The 18244-nt window shown below is 46.0% G+C and overlaps 1 protein-coding gene across 2 annotated transcripts in view; it reads right to left on the minus strand.

The window, feature by feature from the left end:
* LOC106587747 (uncharacterized) overlaps nucleotides 1-18244 on the minus strand; it is an 84201-nt gene that overhangs the window by 7319 nt on the left and 58638 nt on the right. For both annotated transcript variants that reach the window (XM_045708991.2, XM_045708992.2), the window contains 3 exons: nucleotides 8269-8351; nucleotides 7923-8063; nucleotides 1-7633 (listed from right to left, as the gene is read on the minus strand). In XM_045708991.2, coding sequence (XP_045564947.2) covers nucleotides 1-7633; nucleotides 7923-8063; nucleotides 8269-8351 — 7857 coding nt within the window. The remainder of the gene's footprint in view (nucleotides 7634-7922; nucleotides 8064-8268; nucleotides 8352-18244) is intronic.

Genomic DNA, 18244 nt, shown 5'->3' on the forward strand with positions numbered 1-18244 from the left:
CTGAGGTGCTCTTAACGCCGTTGGCCACCCTGCCAGCGTTGTAGCTGGACCTGGAGAGGTCATCGTCTCTGGAACCCTGTCCATCTGACAGATGGGACATCCTCAAGCTCTTCTCTGTCTCCTTCTTCTTCAGCGAGGCGCTGCGAGGGGACGGCAACTGCTTCACTGGCATGGGGGACCGCTTACGGCGAGCCGGAGATGCAGACTTGGGTTTCCCTGTCTTCCGCACGCCTTTCGTCTTGGGGTCCTTCTTGAGGGGAGACTCTGAGGTTGCCCGGTTCTGGTCATTGGCCAGAGCGTCGGGGTCCACCATGCAGACGTCCGGGTGAGGGGGGTTGGGGAAGGGGTCCATGAGGGGGGCGGGAGGGGGGTCACGGGGGCTCATCCTGGAGGAGGAGGAGGAAGAGGAGTGATGGTGGCCCCCTCCCATGGTGGAGAACTTATCCACAGGCAGGTACTCAGTGTCCTCGTCCGAGTCCATGTTGCTGTTGCCCGTGATGGAGGGGCACTCCTTTGTCCCTGGGGGAACGTCTGAATCTGACTGCGACGGTATAGACTCGCTGACGGAGGTTGAGGGGGTGTCTTCTCTGGCTAACCCCAGCCCAGCCGTCCCAGCGTGGGGGACCGAGCCGCCCTGGAAGTGGGGGTGGTGGGGCTGTTTGTTGGCTCTCTTCTTGACTGACAGGTCATGTTCATCCCCTTCCTGCGATTGGTCGCTCCTGCGTCCCCGCTCCTCGTCCTCCTCATCGCTGGACTGCTGTTGCATACTGGGATTGATGAAGGAGGGCGAGAGGTCTCCTTTGCGGTGCCTGTGCTCCGAGGAGGAGTAGCCAGGGGAGGCTTTGGAGGAGGACGTGTAGGAGGTGGCGCCCATTTCAGGAGGGAGGTCCGGGTCGCTGTCGTCATCATCATCATCTCTTCCTCCTGCTTCTCCTCGGCACGACGCCTCCGTGTAGAAGGGGGAGCTGAAGGTGTGATCAGTGGAGGAGAGGGAGAGCGGGCGGGCGGGGCACTCTGGTTCCATTTCACATTCCTCCTCAAACTCGTCCTCGTGGCGGTAATGAGGCGGGGAGTCGCCAGGAACCATGTCCATCTGGGGCTTCTGCATGTTCCACTCATAGGAGCTCCTCACCTTTTTCTCCTCAGCTGTACCCAGACCTGGGCTCACGCAGCTGGCTGCCGGCCCTGCACTGATGGGGGAGCTCATGCTGCTGACCTCCATGGGACCATTGACTGTGTCTGGCTTGGTGGGCAGCAGAGAGGAGGGCATGTATGAGGTGAGCACATCAGGGAGACCAGCGCCATCTATCTTACCTGAGGTGGTGGTGCTGCTGCCGTGTTTTTCGGAGAAGGACAGGTCCATCTCACGCATGTAACCTTCCTCATCATCCTCTTCCTCACTACTGTCAGAGTTTTCAAAGTAATGCTTGCCTGTTGAGTCGGGCCGTGGGGACGAGGTGACACCAAACAAACCCGTGGCGATCGCATCCTTCTCCTTGGGCGACTGGGAGAAAGGCCCATAACCCCCTGCAGCCTGCAGCTTGGACTCATCCGCCCATTCCGGTTTATAGAAGCAGTCCGACTGGGGGCTTTTGTTCACAACACTTCCTTCCATCGAAGCAACATGCTCCTTTTTGTCTTCCGAGGAGGAAGCGGAGGAGTGCGAGTGGAAAGGTTTGATCTCCTCAAAGGGGCTGTGAGGAGAGAAGCGGCCCAGACTGGAGGTGGATTCTGTGGTGGTGGTGGCTGTCGTCATCTGCTTCTCCGAAACCTCCAAATACTCGTTCTTAACCATCCTGCAGGAACTGGAAAAGGGGGAGGAGTCCATGGCCAGGGAGTGTTCGTCTTTAAAGGAGGAGTGTTCATCTTTAATGGAGGCGTGTTCATCTTTAATGGAGGCGTGTTCATCTTTAAAGGAGGAGTGTTCGTCTTTAATGGAGGCATGTTCATCTTTAAAGGAGCCGTGTTCATCTTTAATGGAGGCGTGTTCATCTTTAATGGAGGCGTGTTCATCTTTAATGGAGGCGTGTTCATCTTTAAAGGAGCCGTGTTCATCTTTAAAGGAGGCGTGTTCATCTTTAAAGGAGCCGTGTTCATCTTTAAAGGAGGCGTGTTCATCTTTAAAGGAGCCGTGTTCATCTTTAAAGGAGGAGTACTCGAAGCCGGCACTGTCTGCATCGTGTTTGAAGATGTGGTCGGAGGCGTTGGCTGGGGTCTCCAGCTCCTCGCCAAACTGCCGGCTGGTGGAGAGTGACGGACCGGACGTAGAGGAGGAGTAGCTGTAGGAAGAGGAGGACGAGTATGCCGTGGCAGAGGTGGTGGTGTAGTGGAAGCCTGATGAGACTCCTACTGTGTCTCCTGTTTTCTTACCACCGTCAGCTCTCTCGCTGTGGAAATAGTCGTCTTTTCCCTCTTTGTCCTTCATCTGGCTGGACTGGAATGTGTCTTTCTCCCCACCATAAGAATAATCAAACCCAGAGGAGTACCCAGAGAACGCTGTGGCCCCCATGTCACCTTTGCAGGTGGTGGAAGAAGGTGGCGTAGTCGGCTTTGCCTGGCTGCTGTAACCGTAGCCCGCCATGGAAACCATAAACTCTGGCTCTTTTGAGCTCATGCCATCTGGTGAAGTCAGCTTTGCCTGGTTGTTGTAACCGTAGCCCGCCATGGAAACCATAAACTCTGGCTCTTTTGAGCTCATGCCATCTGGTGAAGTCAGCTTTGCCTGGTTGTTGTAACCGTAGCCCGCCATGGAAACCATAAACTCTGGCTCTTTCGAGCTCATGCCATCTGGTGAAATCGGTTTTGCCTGGCTGTTGTAACCATCTGCACCTTTCTTTAGTATGTCCCGCTCTTTGTTGTACTCCTCATCATCGTCATCATCATCATCATCATCATCATCCATGTCGGCACCCTCGTCCTCAAACGTCTCTTCAAGTTTGGCTGGGGATTTAGTTGTTATCCCCTCATCAGGGAGTTTGGAGTCTGTGAAATCTGTCTCTTTTGAGCTCACACAGTCTGGTGAAGTCGGTTTTGCCTGACTGTTGTAACCATAGCCGGCCATGGAAACCATAAACTCTGGCTCTTCTGTGCTCATGCTGTCTGGTGAAGTCGGCTTTGTCTGGCTGTTGTAACCGTAGCCGACCATGGAAACCATATACTGGGGCTGTTTTGAGCTCACACCATCGATGAAAGGACTTTTGACTTCCTTTTCCGATTTCTCTTTGGCACCTTTCTCCATGTCTGAGTCAATAGCATCCTCCTCGTCATCGTCCTCATCCTCTTCTTCATCATCTTCATCATCATAATCATCGTAGTCTTCCTCATCCCTGGCTGTTAGCTTCCTCATGTCTATCTCCAGTTCCACTTCTTTGTCATGGTAGCTCATTGAAGAGGGTTTGGCTGCAGCACTACCTGTTACAGAGGTGTAATCACTGTGAACTTTATAAGGGAAGGAGTCTCTCTCTGATGATAAGGATGTGGTTGAAGCCTCTGGTCTATCGGCCATGGATGGGAATCTGCTCTCTCTGCTGTATCCACGTGGCTCACTTATCTTCTCTATGGATTCAGAGCCATGGAGCCATGGAAAGGGGGAAGAGGAAGAGGAGGAGGAAGATACATCTTTTCCATGAGAGCTAGTGAACCCCTCCTTGTCTGAGGGGAAAGGGGAGTCCTTTTTCTGTGTGTCCATCTCCATACTGTCCTTCCCCATTTTTTCTGACTGGTCCTTCTGATAACTGGTTTTGTTGTCATAGATATCACTGTAAGAGAAAGTCTTGCCGTGTACATATGGGGTGTCCTGTCTTATTTCTTCTTCTGAGCGTTTCTCTCTACTCTCTCGCTCCGGGAAATCATACAGATTGAACTGGACACTTTTCTCTGGCTCTTTCAAAGTTACATAGTCCTTTTTTCTGGATAATGCTGCATCCTTTTTGTCATCTTCAGAGTCCAACTTACTTTGCTCTACTGATAAAGCTCTAGACCCTGTTCCACTTGGTTGAATAACATCATCTTCCTCCACCTCGTCTTGCTCGTCGGAGTGCATGATCTGGGGTTTGGTTGTTTGCTCCATGTAACCAGAGAACTGTGTCTCGTCTGTCGACCCCGGTTTATTCTGCAGATACTTGGACTTGATGTCATCCTCTGCAAGTCCTTTGTCCCTCTCAGACAGCTTCTCTTCTTGAGGTGATTCATCGTCCAAGAACCTACCCTCCTTCTGTTCCAAATACTTAGCTTTAACACAGGGTTTGAGATCCCTTTTCTCATAATAGTCATCATCGTCCTCTTCATCTGATTCTTCAAAGGGGGTCTTGTCACCAGAGAGACCCATTAACTGGAGCTCAGCTTCAGTTTTGTCCATTTTGTTGTTTTTCTTCTCCTCTGTGGGGGAGTAGCCACTGCTGGTGGGGACCGACTGGGTGGGTGAGGCCAGCTTCACGGTGCTGTCGTCTGGGCTAAGACATCTCTTTTCACCTTCAAACATGGAACTAGGCTTAAACCCGCTGGAGAAAGAGGGAGGAGAAGGAGGCGCAAAGGCAGTGGAGGGGGATTTATCCTTGTCCTGGAACAACATGGCTGCCGTCGCCTGCTCGTAGCCCTCTTGGAGTTTCCCCAAGGGGATATCAACGTTGGGAGTCTGGTCCTCGTCTTCATCCTCCTCTTCGTCATACTCCTCATGGACGGGTTTGGTCTTCCTCCCAGCCTCCATCTCGGTAACAAAAGGCTGGTACTCCTTTGAAGGAGGAGAACTGAAGTTCTTGTCCTCCTCCAGGGAGGAGGTGGGAGAGATGGTTCCAGCCGAGTGGAGGTAGTCCTTTCCGTGGGTGGCCTCGGTGCGGTAGGGGATACTATTGACCGTGTCCAGGTGAAGAGAGCTCCTCCCTGTCTCTGTCTCTGTCTGCGGGGCGGTCACCGATGCGATGGACTGGTCATCCGCCATTGAAGTGGCGAACGAGGACAGTTTGTCGTACTCTGTGATGGACGTGGCTGAGGAGATGTGCTCTTCCTCGGCGAGTGGAGCTGTGATGATGCTTGGATAGGCTGCCAACACTGGGTCATGTCTTCCCACAAAGCCTTTGGCTTTGAAGTCTGAGGCGTCAGACGTAGCCGAGGCTCTCATCTCCCTAACACCATACACAGAGTCAAAGGATCCTGGAACGTCGGGAACGGTGATGTCGCAGGAAGCAACGTCATAGCGGAGGTGTGGGATCCTGTCCTCGGGTTCTTCATGGATCTCCTCATCGGAGATGGTCTGCTCCGTTTCAGAATAAGCGGGAATAGTCTCATCTTGAATGAAGGACACTTGCTCAGAGGCAGCGGTAGTGGTTTGTCCAGAGGCGACTGCAGTTGAAAACGATTTAAAGTCGGTTGACTTGGTGTCCCATTCTTTTTTATCTTTTTCTGTGTTGTATTTATCCTCATAATCCTCGGTTCCCTCCAGATCTGCTTTTTCGATAACATCACCCTCCTCTTCTGAGCTGACACTTTTCTTCGAATTCATGTCTCCTTTAGTAGAGTATTCATCGTATTGCTCCATTTCCTCCTCATATTTCCTATCCATGCCAGCATTTCTTTTAATGTCCTGCCATTTCCCGACATCTGCACCTTTCTTTAGTACATCACTCTCTTTGTTGTACTCCTCATCATCATCAACATCATCCATATCGGCACCCTCATCCTCAAACTTCTCTCCAAGATTGGCTGGGGATTTAGTTGTTATTCCCACATCAGGGAGTTTGGAGTCTGTGAAAGCTGGACATCCAGACATGACATCATTCTGAATGGGTTCACTCCCTAGCTTCGAGAACTCATCTCGTTTTAAAGCTTCGAAGTCCTTGGTGAGGTCTTCTGGAGAGGATACAACAGACCCGTCTGCCAAAGCAGCAGTAGATTTTTGGGGGGCTTTCTTTGGGACAGACTTTTTCTCAGCTGTTTTCTCTTTGACCGGTTTTGCTGTTATGTTTTTGTCAGTCTTGTCCGTCTTGGGTTTAGCCTGTGTCTTGTTTGCCTTATGGAGGGTTTTCCTGACTTCTGGGGTAAAGGGTTTCAGATCTGGTTTGGTGATCTTCCTCAGCTCTGGCTTACTCAGATCCTTCTTTTTCTCCTCCTTCACTGCTTTTGGTTCTTTTTTAGCAGTATCGTCTTTCTTCACTTCGCGTTTGTTGTCTTCTTTCTTTACTTTACTAATCTCTTTCTTCTCTTTGTCCTTTTTCTCCTCCATCTTAGATGGTCGTTCCTTGGAGTGTTTCCTCAGTGTTTTCTCCTTGGACAGCTTCTTTCTCTCCAGTTTGGCTGCTTCGGGTGCTGCCTCACTGTTTTGTTGTTGTTTGGTGGCTTTGGTAGCTTTGGCGCTCTCACTCTTCACCTTCTTCTCCTTCTTCTCCTCTTTCTTTTCAATTTTGTTCTCTTTAGCCGAGTCATTCTTGGACTCCTCTTCCTGCCCTTTAGCTTCCTTTTTGCTGGCTTTTGAGGCCAACTGTGTTTTGGTGGAAGATTTCAGGCTCTCCTTGCTTTCTGTTCTTGATCTCATCTTTGTTTGTTTTATGATTGGAGGTGGGGCCCCAGAGGATATGTCTTTCTGAGTGGCCACTGGGTAGCGCAGGAAGTCCAGGTGCTTCAGCTTTTCAAGCCCCTCCAAAATTTTGTTCTGTGGTGCATTTCCAGGGAACAGCACCCTGACTATCTTCTCTGTTGGACTATGTGGGATCCATACGATAAGAGCTGTTACTGAGGTCAAGTAAGGGACTGATATTTCTCCTTCTTTGCCATTTGACATCACAATCCCAGTCTTGGCCTTACTGTTCCCAGCCCACTTCTGCATAAGGAACTGCATCTCCTTGCTTTCCTTCACAGGGTTCAGAATGTACATGTCTAGCTTGCCAACGCCCAGCTTGTGGAAAAGCGTGATGGGCTCAATGGTGTTGCTCACAACCCTGTAAAGGGGTTCTGACTTGATGCCAAGCTTGTTGAGATACTGCAGTGTGAGGGATGCCTCCTCGATGCTCCGTTTGACCTTTAGCGTGGACTCAGGCATTCGTAGCTTCTCGGGGACGTTGAAGAACACCACTCCGAGCTCGGGCGAGATCAGGTTCTTCATCCAGTCACCGTATGTGTTGGAGCCGCCAGATCCCTGGGACTGCTCCTCCTCCTGCTCAGCGATCTTCCTCTGGAGCAGCCCGTTGATGCCTGGGAGGTTGTCCGCCCCAATGTGGGTCAGCAGGACTGAGTCTATCCTGTCCAAGTGCCTGACCAGCTTCCAGAAACAGGACCTGCGTTCGGACCCTCCATCCACCAGGATGTTGAATCCGTTCACGGCAAACAGGGCGGAGTCACCCCTCCCTCCGGGGAAGATGTAGCAGCAGGGCTTGGATAGCTTCAGGAAACCACCCGAGGTGGGCGGTTCCAGGTTGTCAAAGGGCGACGGGACGTCCACCGTCTCCGAGACGTACTCTGTGAACTCCGCTACTCCCTCCATGTTGGGAAGCGTGGGCTCAGGGTTTAGGCGGTATTCCAGAAGGTTCTGGAGGTGCTGCTGCTCCTGGCTGTGGCCCAGTGAGCTCCAGCCCCCGTCTCCCAGGCACGATACTGTTAGCCTGGGCCGCTGGTCCGACGCTGAGTTGGACAGGACCTCAGTCACCTGGAGGTGGGACCACAACACAACATAAACATACTGTTAGGCATAGCTTATGTAAAGAAACATATTTTAATAGCAAGTATACCTATTCATCAAAACAATATTTTATTTGAGCATATAACAAGAACATATTTAAATGAATCAACCCCTCCCTAAAATGAAAGAATCACAAATATTGATTGAGAGATTCTAGTCTGGATACTACCAACATAACAACAGAGTAACTACACAGTGTAGTCATTACAGTGTAACGCCAACTTATAGTAAAGTGTTGATGAACAGTTGATCTTACTCCAGGATCAGAGATGATGTCAGAGAAGTGTCTCCAGGTGAAGGCTCCACCCTGCAGCGTGATGTCACCTCCCTGCTCAGAGCTCTGGCCACTTAGGACTAGTAGCTTGTGTCCAGCAGAGTCAGTGACCAGAGAGCAGATCTGGATGGGAGGAGGAGAGGGACAAATAGAAGAAAAAATGACATTAGTGGATTATCATCACAGTTGATTGACCTCATCAGTAAGCAGTATCTTTTCAAAAAAGGTTTCCATTGAGAAACATCAACCGTACCATAGTTTGTGTATAAAGGTGATTTCTGTTAAGACAAAAGCCCTCAGTTGTCAGGTATGTCTGGGTCACACCTACCTCTGAAGCAGTAGTTTCCTCTGACGGGTTCACCAACACAACTGTCTCAAGGACATCACTCTTGTACTGCAGGGTCCTCTGTCCTGGAGAGGAAACAAACACAACAAAACACAGGGATAAGAATGACAGAACAACTAAAACAGTGCAGTCAGTAGTCGCAGTTCCAACAATATTTCTGTGCGTGGAAATACTAAATATTGTAGCGATCCTCGCTATATAAGCCACGTTACAATTCCCACCAAGTGGCTTAACCCTAATGACGCAATGGGTAGGGTGTTTGCCTTTCTCGCCAGCGACCTGGGTTCGCCCCGCTGTTCACTATAATATTGCTTCGAAGGCAGCATGTGAAAATAGACTAGACTTATAATGGAGGCATTGTATTATGTGGTGATGTGATAAGCCTTAAGCATTGAGGGTCCATTAAGGAACATGACCAACGGTTTAACATGTGAGATCTCATGTTTTCCACGATAAGGAAATAGCTAGAAATGTACTGCAGTGATGAGTAACTTAGTCAAATGACAGTACAAAGCCATTGGAAAGCAAAACCAGAGAACATGGATCAGAATGATCCTCTGCAACCGTGCTTTAATATTATTGGAAGCGTAGACGCCATCGGTATTGTGGCCCATCATTATTGTTATTATTATTATTAGTATTAGTATTAGTATTATTATTATGAGTATAATTATTCTTATGATATGAATTATTGTGATTATTATAATTATGATGACGATGATTATTATTATTGCTATAAGATGAGTGTTCCTACAGTGTCTGACAGGGACACTACCAAGGTGCACTGCAAGTCTACAGCGGCATCACGGCAGACAGGGCTGTCTGTGAATTTCGCATATTAGACAAGCCAATTAACAAAAAATACCAAAACGCTGGGGCTGTATGAAAACATGGCTGAAACCGATTACTGATAATGCAACATCCGGGCTTCTAGCATTGGCCAAACACAATTAGCTGCAGACTAACACTGAGCCATACACAGGCTTCCCCTCCCTCCAAGGTCCCCTCACTCGCCATCCTATTTCTTCTCTGTAAATGTCTTAAACCCGTATATACAGTCTCTTCCATGCCACATAAACAACAACAATATTGCAAAAGTCTCATTAGCTTCAGCCTGCAAACCCCATTGGCTGTTGCCTTGGGGATGCTAAGCTAGCTTGCTATGTTGCTGCTGGCTGAGTTACACTGACCCACTCTTGACTATGGGAGACGCATTGCAGCATTTCTGAGGGGGGAGGGAGGGACAGGAGGGAGGGAGGGCCAGACGTGCTGCATGGGAGAATACCCAGCAGAGTAACACAGGAGGAGACAGCAACTGCCAAGGCAGCAGTAGAAGCAGCATCCTGACCCTGCATGCAGGTGCTTCATCAGGGAAACTATTTTTAGCACAAAATGGTTAACTGGCTCATCTCCAACTGGAAGAATATGAGAGGGGTTTAATATCATGGGTGTTTTTTTCTTCACTGCAGAGGGGAAGCAAGGGCATTAGGAGGTAAATAGATGGAACACGGAAGGAGAATGACGTCTTGTTATCCAGGGGTTACGTGTAAGGTCAAAAAAATACACCTCACCCACGTAAACGAGATGCACAAGCTACCGCCACGGGTGACATTTAACACTAATAGCTTTTTCAGCATCTGTACCTAGTACCAGCTGATGACTTCCTCAAATCATGAGCTAGTTTGTGCTTACAAATAACCAAAATGTGCTCTGTAGTGTGTACTTAGCAAGTAAGCAGCACATATTGGCCTAGTTTTGGAGATTTATTTGTAGTTTTAGTTTCACGTTCGGCTCCAAAAAAGGCTAACTGTTGGAATTTGCTCAGCTGCCGAGAAAGTAAATAGAGTGGAATGAATTGTGTTGAACCTCAGGAGACTGGAGTTCCGTCCAAAATGGTACCCTATTCCCTATACAGTTGACTATTTTTGACCAGGGTCCATAAGGTTCTGGTCAAAAGTATTAAATAGGGAAAAAAATAGGGAAAAGGGAGCCATTTGGGACTCATGTTGGGATTGTGAGTGTTAGAATAACAATGCCAGCGGAAAGGCCAATGTGTGTACATTTTCATGCTGGATGAATACACTACAGGAAGAACAACAGTGACAATTCGGACATTTTCACTTTTTCAAATGAAGCATGGAACTTCTCTAAAGTGAATGTCAATGATACTGGAGGAGCCTGGTAATGTTCACTGAGGGCTAATTCTCAAAAACTACCCATCAAACTCTCAATACACTAACACTGGATACAATAGCCTACAATATTTGACTAATATCTTTGGGGATTGAGTTAACTGGTAAAATGTTTAAATCACATACACAGTATTACGCACCCACCTTACAAAAATACGCATGCACCCACACACACACCTTTTTCTGTTACAAAGGGCTCACTAACTCAAGGTACAGTATATAGAGGCAAAATGTATTCACTATTTCTAAAAAGCGGCTTCATTCCTGTTGTGTCTTCTGTTACAAGGGACATACCAGGGGTCCAAGAGGTTGAGCTGCATGAGGAAACACAATCATGCTTTGAGCCTTTTCCTTACCCACTTAGGGTCTATAACATTCCCTGTCTGTTATTCTGCCCAGGGGATTCATTCAGTGAGCGGGGCCCTGTATCTGAGAGGATCAACCTTATCTCTACAATCAAATTGAAAATCACCAGGATAGCTCGGCCACTATATGATCTCCAGATGTGTCTTCTTCACAGAGAATAATAGAAAGCGCACAATAGCATCACTTCCTGATCTCGGAAAAGCACTCTCACCCACTGACATTGAAAATGAAGACAACACAGAGATAGAAATGTCCAACAATGTAATCCACAGACACAGCGGAGATTTGATTTGATTTGATTAGGATCTACTTTAGTCCTCATTCGGACTAACATTCCAAGAGTCCTCGAACATTAAAATACAATTTATAATACAATCACATTTTCTCATATAACAAACTGTTAAAAACAGCAGACATAATACCCTGCCATATTGACCAGATAAATACTCTAACAGTCTGAAAAGATAGATTGGTTCCTTCATCTACCATGGTGCTGCACAACCTTCCAATTTATTATATTTAAATGGTCCTAAAATATTGTTTGAATTTATATATTGAAACGTTTCTGGCTTGCTCAGATGAATTATTCAATTTCTTTATTGCTCTGAATCTAAATGTTATTTTACCCACTTCTCTTTTCTGCCGGGAAAGCACATACAGTAGATAGGGTAGAATGGAGTTTGGCTGTTTTAAATGGGGGGAAAGAAACATGTTTTTTTTGTATTATCTTGTTGATTAATGACCACCCAAGAGCATTGTGCATGACTACAACAGAATAATCATATCTCCACCTTAAAGCAATCCTTGCTGCTTTATTCTGTGCAATCTGCAGCCTCCTAATTTCACTTGCTGATGCATTTTCCCAGACCACAGAACAGTAGTTCACCTGACTCCCAATTAAAGCTTGGGTTATTTGCTTAAGAATCTTTCCCGGTAAATATTTAGCGATCCTTCTGATCATGCATGCATTTGTTTTTTTTACATAGATGAGTTATTTGAGACGACCATGATAAGCAGTTGTCTAGCTGCACCCCTAGTAGTTTGGTTTCTGCCACTTCCTCAATTTCTACTCACCCCATACTTATTTGCATCCCATGTTGTGTTGGCCTTTTCCTGGTGGAACAGACCAACATAACTTTGGTTTTCTTGGCGTTCAAAACAAGTTTGTTCCAGCAAACCCACTCCCTGATATTTCCCATATCTACTTGTAGAGCTTGCTGTACCTGTTGAACCGATTGTCTTGCTGTATAAATTGTTGTATCATCTGCAAATATAGTAGCTTGAGATAAGGCATAAGGAAGGTCGTTGGTATATATTAAGTAAAGAAGTGGCCCAAGGCAGCTGCCCTGCGGTATTCCACAGTTTAAAGCATGAGGGGAAGAAAACGACCCATTGATATAGGTGAACTGTTTCCTGTTAGTTAGATATGACTGTACCCAATTCAATGCTGCCTCCCTAAACCCATAATGCAATAATCTTGTCAAAAGTATTTCATGATCCACTAAATCAAATGAAATGCTGCACTGAAATCTAAAAATAGTACACCCACATACCTGCCATTATCCATAGCATTGAGCCACTGGTCAGTCATGTCAACCAATGCAGTGGTAGTGGAATGTTTTTGCTGTAATCAAATCAGAGGGATGGTTCAAGTAATATTCCACCCAAACTCTGTATGCCATGGGCTCTCCAACCATGTTACTGCAACTACCCAGTGCTTAATTTGGGAAACCAAGTTAAATCTGTTCGTGAACATCGATAGTAACATATTTTCACAACAAAACATATTTCATTAAACTGTTGACAGACCCTCTCTCTGCGTGCTCGAGAAAGGAATTGTCACGTTGGGTGAAGGATCGGGAGACAGGCGCAGGAATGCGTAATAGTTTTTTATTTCACCCAAATTACAGCGTGCCATGTAAAAGCACGGGGACGAAAACCAAACAAACACGTATACAAAACACAGGGTTGAGACCCCCAAAAAAGAGCGAGGAGTACCTCGAATAAATACACAAGCGCACAATGATACCACAAGGGACGAGACCCGTAATCATCTGCGCAAAACAAGCGGCACGAAAGCCAAAACAACAAGGCACAGGTACTCACAGGCACAACGGACATTGGAACAATAATCGACAGCCCAATGGAAACCAAAGGGCACATTTATACAATTACAATCAGGGAAATGTGTACCAGGTGTGCATAATGACACAGTTCCAGAGGGATCCGTGACAGGAATGAAGGAGAGATGGGAGGAGATGGAAACACACGGTGGTGAGATATTCTTTAGCTAAAGGTAATGTTTCAGCCAATTAATTATGAAATTATAAACAATTCCCTATTACTAGGCTACTCAAAATCAAATACAAATGAACTATAATTGTAGGCTAACTCTGTAAGCCGCCCTGCACAATCAATGAACCAACAGCATCGCCTAGGCCTCAACGTTCTCCCCAGACTCATGGATAGAAGGTTTGGAGGGTAGCACAAGGTCCATCCAGTATGCATAATAATACAGTCCACACTCAAAGGCGATTACTAGAATTTGTTTAATTTTGGAGTATGCTAGACCAATTATGTACCAATGACATCTTAAATCAAAATGTTTTTCTGCTGTGCATAAAATGCGGTAGGCTATGTAATATATAACGGCACAATCGTTATTTTAATTCCGTTTTTTTCCGGGCTCATAGATAGGCCTATGCGTATGTATAAGCTCTAATATGTGTGTTTTGAATGAATCATCAACTTAAAAAGCGCTGTTCATTTCATTTAGTTAGGCTTTGAAACAGCGTCCACAACTACTATATTTTCCTCTCAGTTTCAACCCATTACTGAAATTCTTTCTTCAAATTGATCAATCACAGCGAGGTGAGTTTTATAAGTAAAATACTGTTGTGATGATAAGTGTTTGATGTGATTCTGAATAGCATTTGCATTAATGTCAGAGTGGTTAGAGGGACAATAGAGCCCTGAGTACCAGGCCATTAGGACCTGATGGAGGGACAATAGAGCCTTGAGTACCAGGCCATTAGGACCTGATGGAGGGACAATAGAGCCCTGAGAACCAGGCCATTAGGACCTGATGGAGGGACAATAGAGCCTTGAGTATCAGGCCATTAGGACCTGATGGAGGGACAATAGAGCCCTGAGTACCAGGTCATTAGGACCTGATGGAGGGACAATAGAGCCCTGAGTACCAGGCCATTAGGACCTGATGGAGGGACAATAGAGCCTTGAGTACCAGGCCATTAGGACCTGATGGAGGGACAATAGAGCCCTGAGAACCAGGCCATTGGGACCTGATGGAGGGACAATAGAGCCCTGAGTAACAGGCCATTAGGACCTGATGGAGGGACAATAGAGCCCTGAGTACCAGGCCATTAGGACCTGATGGAGGGACAATAGAGCCCTGAGTACCAGGCCATTACGACCTGATGGAGGGACAATAGAGCCTTGAGTACCAGGCCATTAGGACCTGATGGAGGGACAATAGAGCCTTGAGTACCAGGCCAGTAGGACCTGATGGAGGGACAATAGAGCCCTAAGTACCAGGCCATTAGGACCTGATGGAGGGACAATAGAGCCTTGAGAACCAGGCCATTACCGACCTGATGGAGGGACAATAGAGCCTTGAGAACCAGGCCATTAAGGACCTGATGGAGGGACGATAGAGCCCTGGGTACCAGGCCATTAGGACCTGATGGAGGGACAATAGAGCCTTGAGTACCAGGTCATTAGGACCTGATGGAGGGACAATAGAGCCCTAAGTACCAGGCCATTAGGACCTGATGGAGGGACAATAGAGCCTTGAGTACCAGGCCATTAGGACCTGATGGAGGGACAATAGAGCCCTAAGTACCAGGCCATTAGCGACCTGACGCTCATTAGCAAGTTGGGTACTACCAATGCATGTCCAGAATGCATAAGAGAAAATTACAGTGACTCAACAGTCACGTGGAATTTTACTGCGGTCATGACTCATGACTGCCGGTGTGGCGGTAATACGGCCACCGCAACAGCCCTAGTTCTATACCCTTTTAAATGCCGGTTTCCATTTTCTCTCGGCTTGGCTGCAGGGGAGGCAGAGAAGCCTGACAAAGGTCCTGTTGGCTGTAACAAATTCAGCTGCTGTAACAAACATGGGAGTGTAATAGGCGAGACGACCACTGTCTCCCTCTTCTTTCCTTTGTGTTAGAAGTGCCTCTGACTGAGATTCAACAGGCACTGAGGCTGAGCTGACTGTCAGAATATTAATGTCACGCTTTTCAAAAATGAACATTCAACTTCCTACCCCAGCTGGATCTACTTGATATGCTGATTGCCAAAACATCTCAGAGACAAAAAAATATGCTTACTGAGGAGAACACTTATATAATGCAAAAAAACAAGGACCTGCTTAAAATCATAATAACATTATACTGAACATCACACCACCTTAACCTTTTACACTTGTGGGAATTGACCTATATGGATAGGGATAAATTGAAATGTTTCTTACAGAATAAATATGAAAAGCAAATGCATAACCATGGTAGCAATTGAAAGGGAACAGTTTGGAGATTATGAGAAAATGATTAGACCAAAAGTGAGTACACAACAGTTCACCTGACACGAGACTGAATCCAAACATTACACTGTTGATTTGATGGGCATTTTACATTTTCTGTACTTTTCGCAGCATTTTGTTGATAACGAAATCAGAAAATCCTAAATTCAGAGAAACAGATCCTAATTCTGGTGCACATAGAAATGAGTCATGTCATGAGTGCATTCAGGTGTGTGTTCTGATGCCTTTTTTTTCACAATAAACAAACATTGGTTTGTTCTGTTCATCTTGTAACTTGTAACTTGTAACATCTTGTAACAAACATTGGTTTGTTCTGTCATCTTGTAACTGAACATCAAACATAGTGATTATAAACGTTGACACTGTATATGGCATTTGTTTTTTTATTTGGAAATGTGAAGTGCACATTTGGACTGTATGACATCAAAGTGGTATTTATCATAATCCTCAACGTCGAGTCATCTTAATGTACAGCATTTCCCCTCACACAGACACAGACAATAACAAGTTGCCCAATTAGCGGGAGGCGCGGTGCTCAAATTCAGAACAGCAGTCAGTCAAAACACATACAGAGCTGTGAAGCGCAGAGCCTGAGCTCTGTACAGCCACTATGTTCCAAATCTGCCATTTTGAACGCGTATACGGGTGTGAAGGGCTACTGAAAGATGTCGTGCTCTGATTAGTCCGAAAGACTAATTAACATTGTCCAACCCAATAATTATCATGTCCAAGGACAGTCTCCAGCTAATCCTCTTCCTCTTCATGGAAAATGGGCCTGTGAGCCCACACCAGACATGGGTTCAGATTCTATTTAAAATCATTTCAGATACGTTATCTATGCTTGTTTGAGCTTGTCTGGCTTAATGGACCAATAGAATAGTCCCAGAACTGCTATACCCGCCCATCTGGCACCTTAGGCAGGCTAGAGCAAAAGATTTCAAATAGAATTCGAACCCAGGTCTCGCCCCCACACCAGCCTGCAGAGACATCCACATTCTTTGAAAGTGTATCCTTCCTTCCTCCCTTCTTTGACATACCCACTGACTAGAAAGGACTGGACAGGTGAAATCTGTGGTGAAGCCCTTGCGTTCACCTGTAAAACCATGTTTAATATGTGATTACTTCAATGAAGGGAGGAAGGGAGCATACAGACTCACACAGCCCATCAAACACATTCTTCAGGCTCTGATATTCTGTCTGATATTAAAGGGGTTGGATGAAGTAACCCCTATACAGATGTAGGATCTTAATTTCAGCTAGTTTGCCACAGCAGTGAAATAATCCTGCAGCAACAGGACATTTGAATTAATATGTGGATTATAAATAATGCACATTTTTGTAAGGGTTGATACGTTTTTCTTTGGGGCATTTCAAGTCTGAAATTTCAAAGTGGAAATAACAAACTTTAGAAGCTTTTAAAATTTTTTAAATACACTACAAGTTTGCAAGGAAACTTCTCAACAACAAAAGAGTGATCAAATTAAGATCCTACATAAGTATGCTGATCTGTGGTCAGCTTTCAATTGTCCCATCTCATGGTTAAGGTTGGGATTGTGGAAGAGTAAGCTGATCATAGATCTGTCCATGTGGGTAACTGTCACCCAGAGCATTATAGTAAAGCAAGGAGTACAACCGTTAGATGGAGTACAACAGTATTTGTTCTACAGGTGAATACTTTCATGCTTTTATTACTCCGTTGAAACTCTTGACTATGTTTAGCAGATACTTTCATCCTTCCGTAGCTTGATAACTCGCTCTGGAAGAGACCATCTGTTAAATAAATGATATGTAAATATGGGGTGGGTAGTAGTGGGTCCATTCTACAGGCTGAAGCTTCTTATGGCCCTGGAAAAACATGTATGTGTCCAAATTGCACCCTATCCCCTATATAGTGCACTACTTTTAACATGGGCCATAGAGCTCTGGTCAAAAGTAGTGCACTATGTATATAATAGGGTGCCATTTGGGACACACAGAGGGTCTAATTAGAATGGTGTAAGGCTCAGAGCTGATCCTATTGTCCAGCTAACACCGTACTAACACTTTATAGTAAACACACCCAGAGTGGGGGGGGGGGTGTGTGTGTGTGTGTGTGTGTGTGTGTGTGTGTGTGTGTGTGTGTGTGTGTGTGTGTGTGTGTGTGTGTGTGTGTGTGTGTGTGTGTGTGTGTGTGGTGCGTGTGTGTGTGTGGTGCAGAGTCAAACGTTTCTCCAAAACATTTCATAACAACAACCAAGAATGTGAACTATTGGTGTCAACACGCCCACTAAAATACTTACATGAGAACAATGTTTTGATTAACTGTATATGCATGATTCTATTCCTCCGCTCACTGTGTTGTGACATCATGACGTATGATATGGACAGTGTAACAATAATACATAGCTTAGGTCTTATACAACCTAAAATACAGGTAACTGCCAGAATAAAGGAAACACCAACATAAAGTGTCTTATCAGGGCGTTGGGCCACTACAAGCTGCCAGAACAGCTTCAGTGTGCCTTGGCATAGATTCTACAAGTGTCTGGAACTCTATTGGAAGGATACGACATCATTCTTCCACAAGAAATTCCTTCATTTTGGTGTTTTGTTGATGGTGATGTAAAACGCTGTCTCAGGCACTGATCCAGAATGTCCCATAAGTGTTCAGTTGGGTTGAGATCTGGTGACTGAGACACACACACACCCTTTAAACCCCCTATGTTCCTTTGAGACCCCTCTTTCAAAGTCACTGAGATCTCTTCTTCTAGCCATGGTAGCTAAAATAATGATCAACTGGGCATTTTTTTACATGACCCTGATGGGATGTTTAAATTGCTTAATTGACTCA

Source organism: Salmo salar, chromosome 26 (genome assembly GCF_965601325.2).
Source record: "Salmo salar chromosome 26, fSalSal1, whole genome shotgun sequence".
Taxonomy (NCBI): Eukaryota; Metazoa; Chordata; class Actinopteri; order Salmoniformes; family Salmonidae; genus Salmo; species Salmo salar.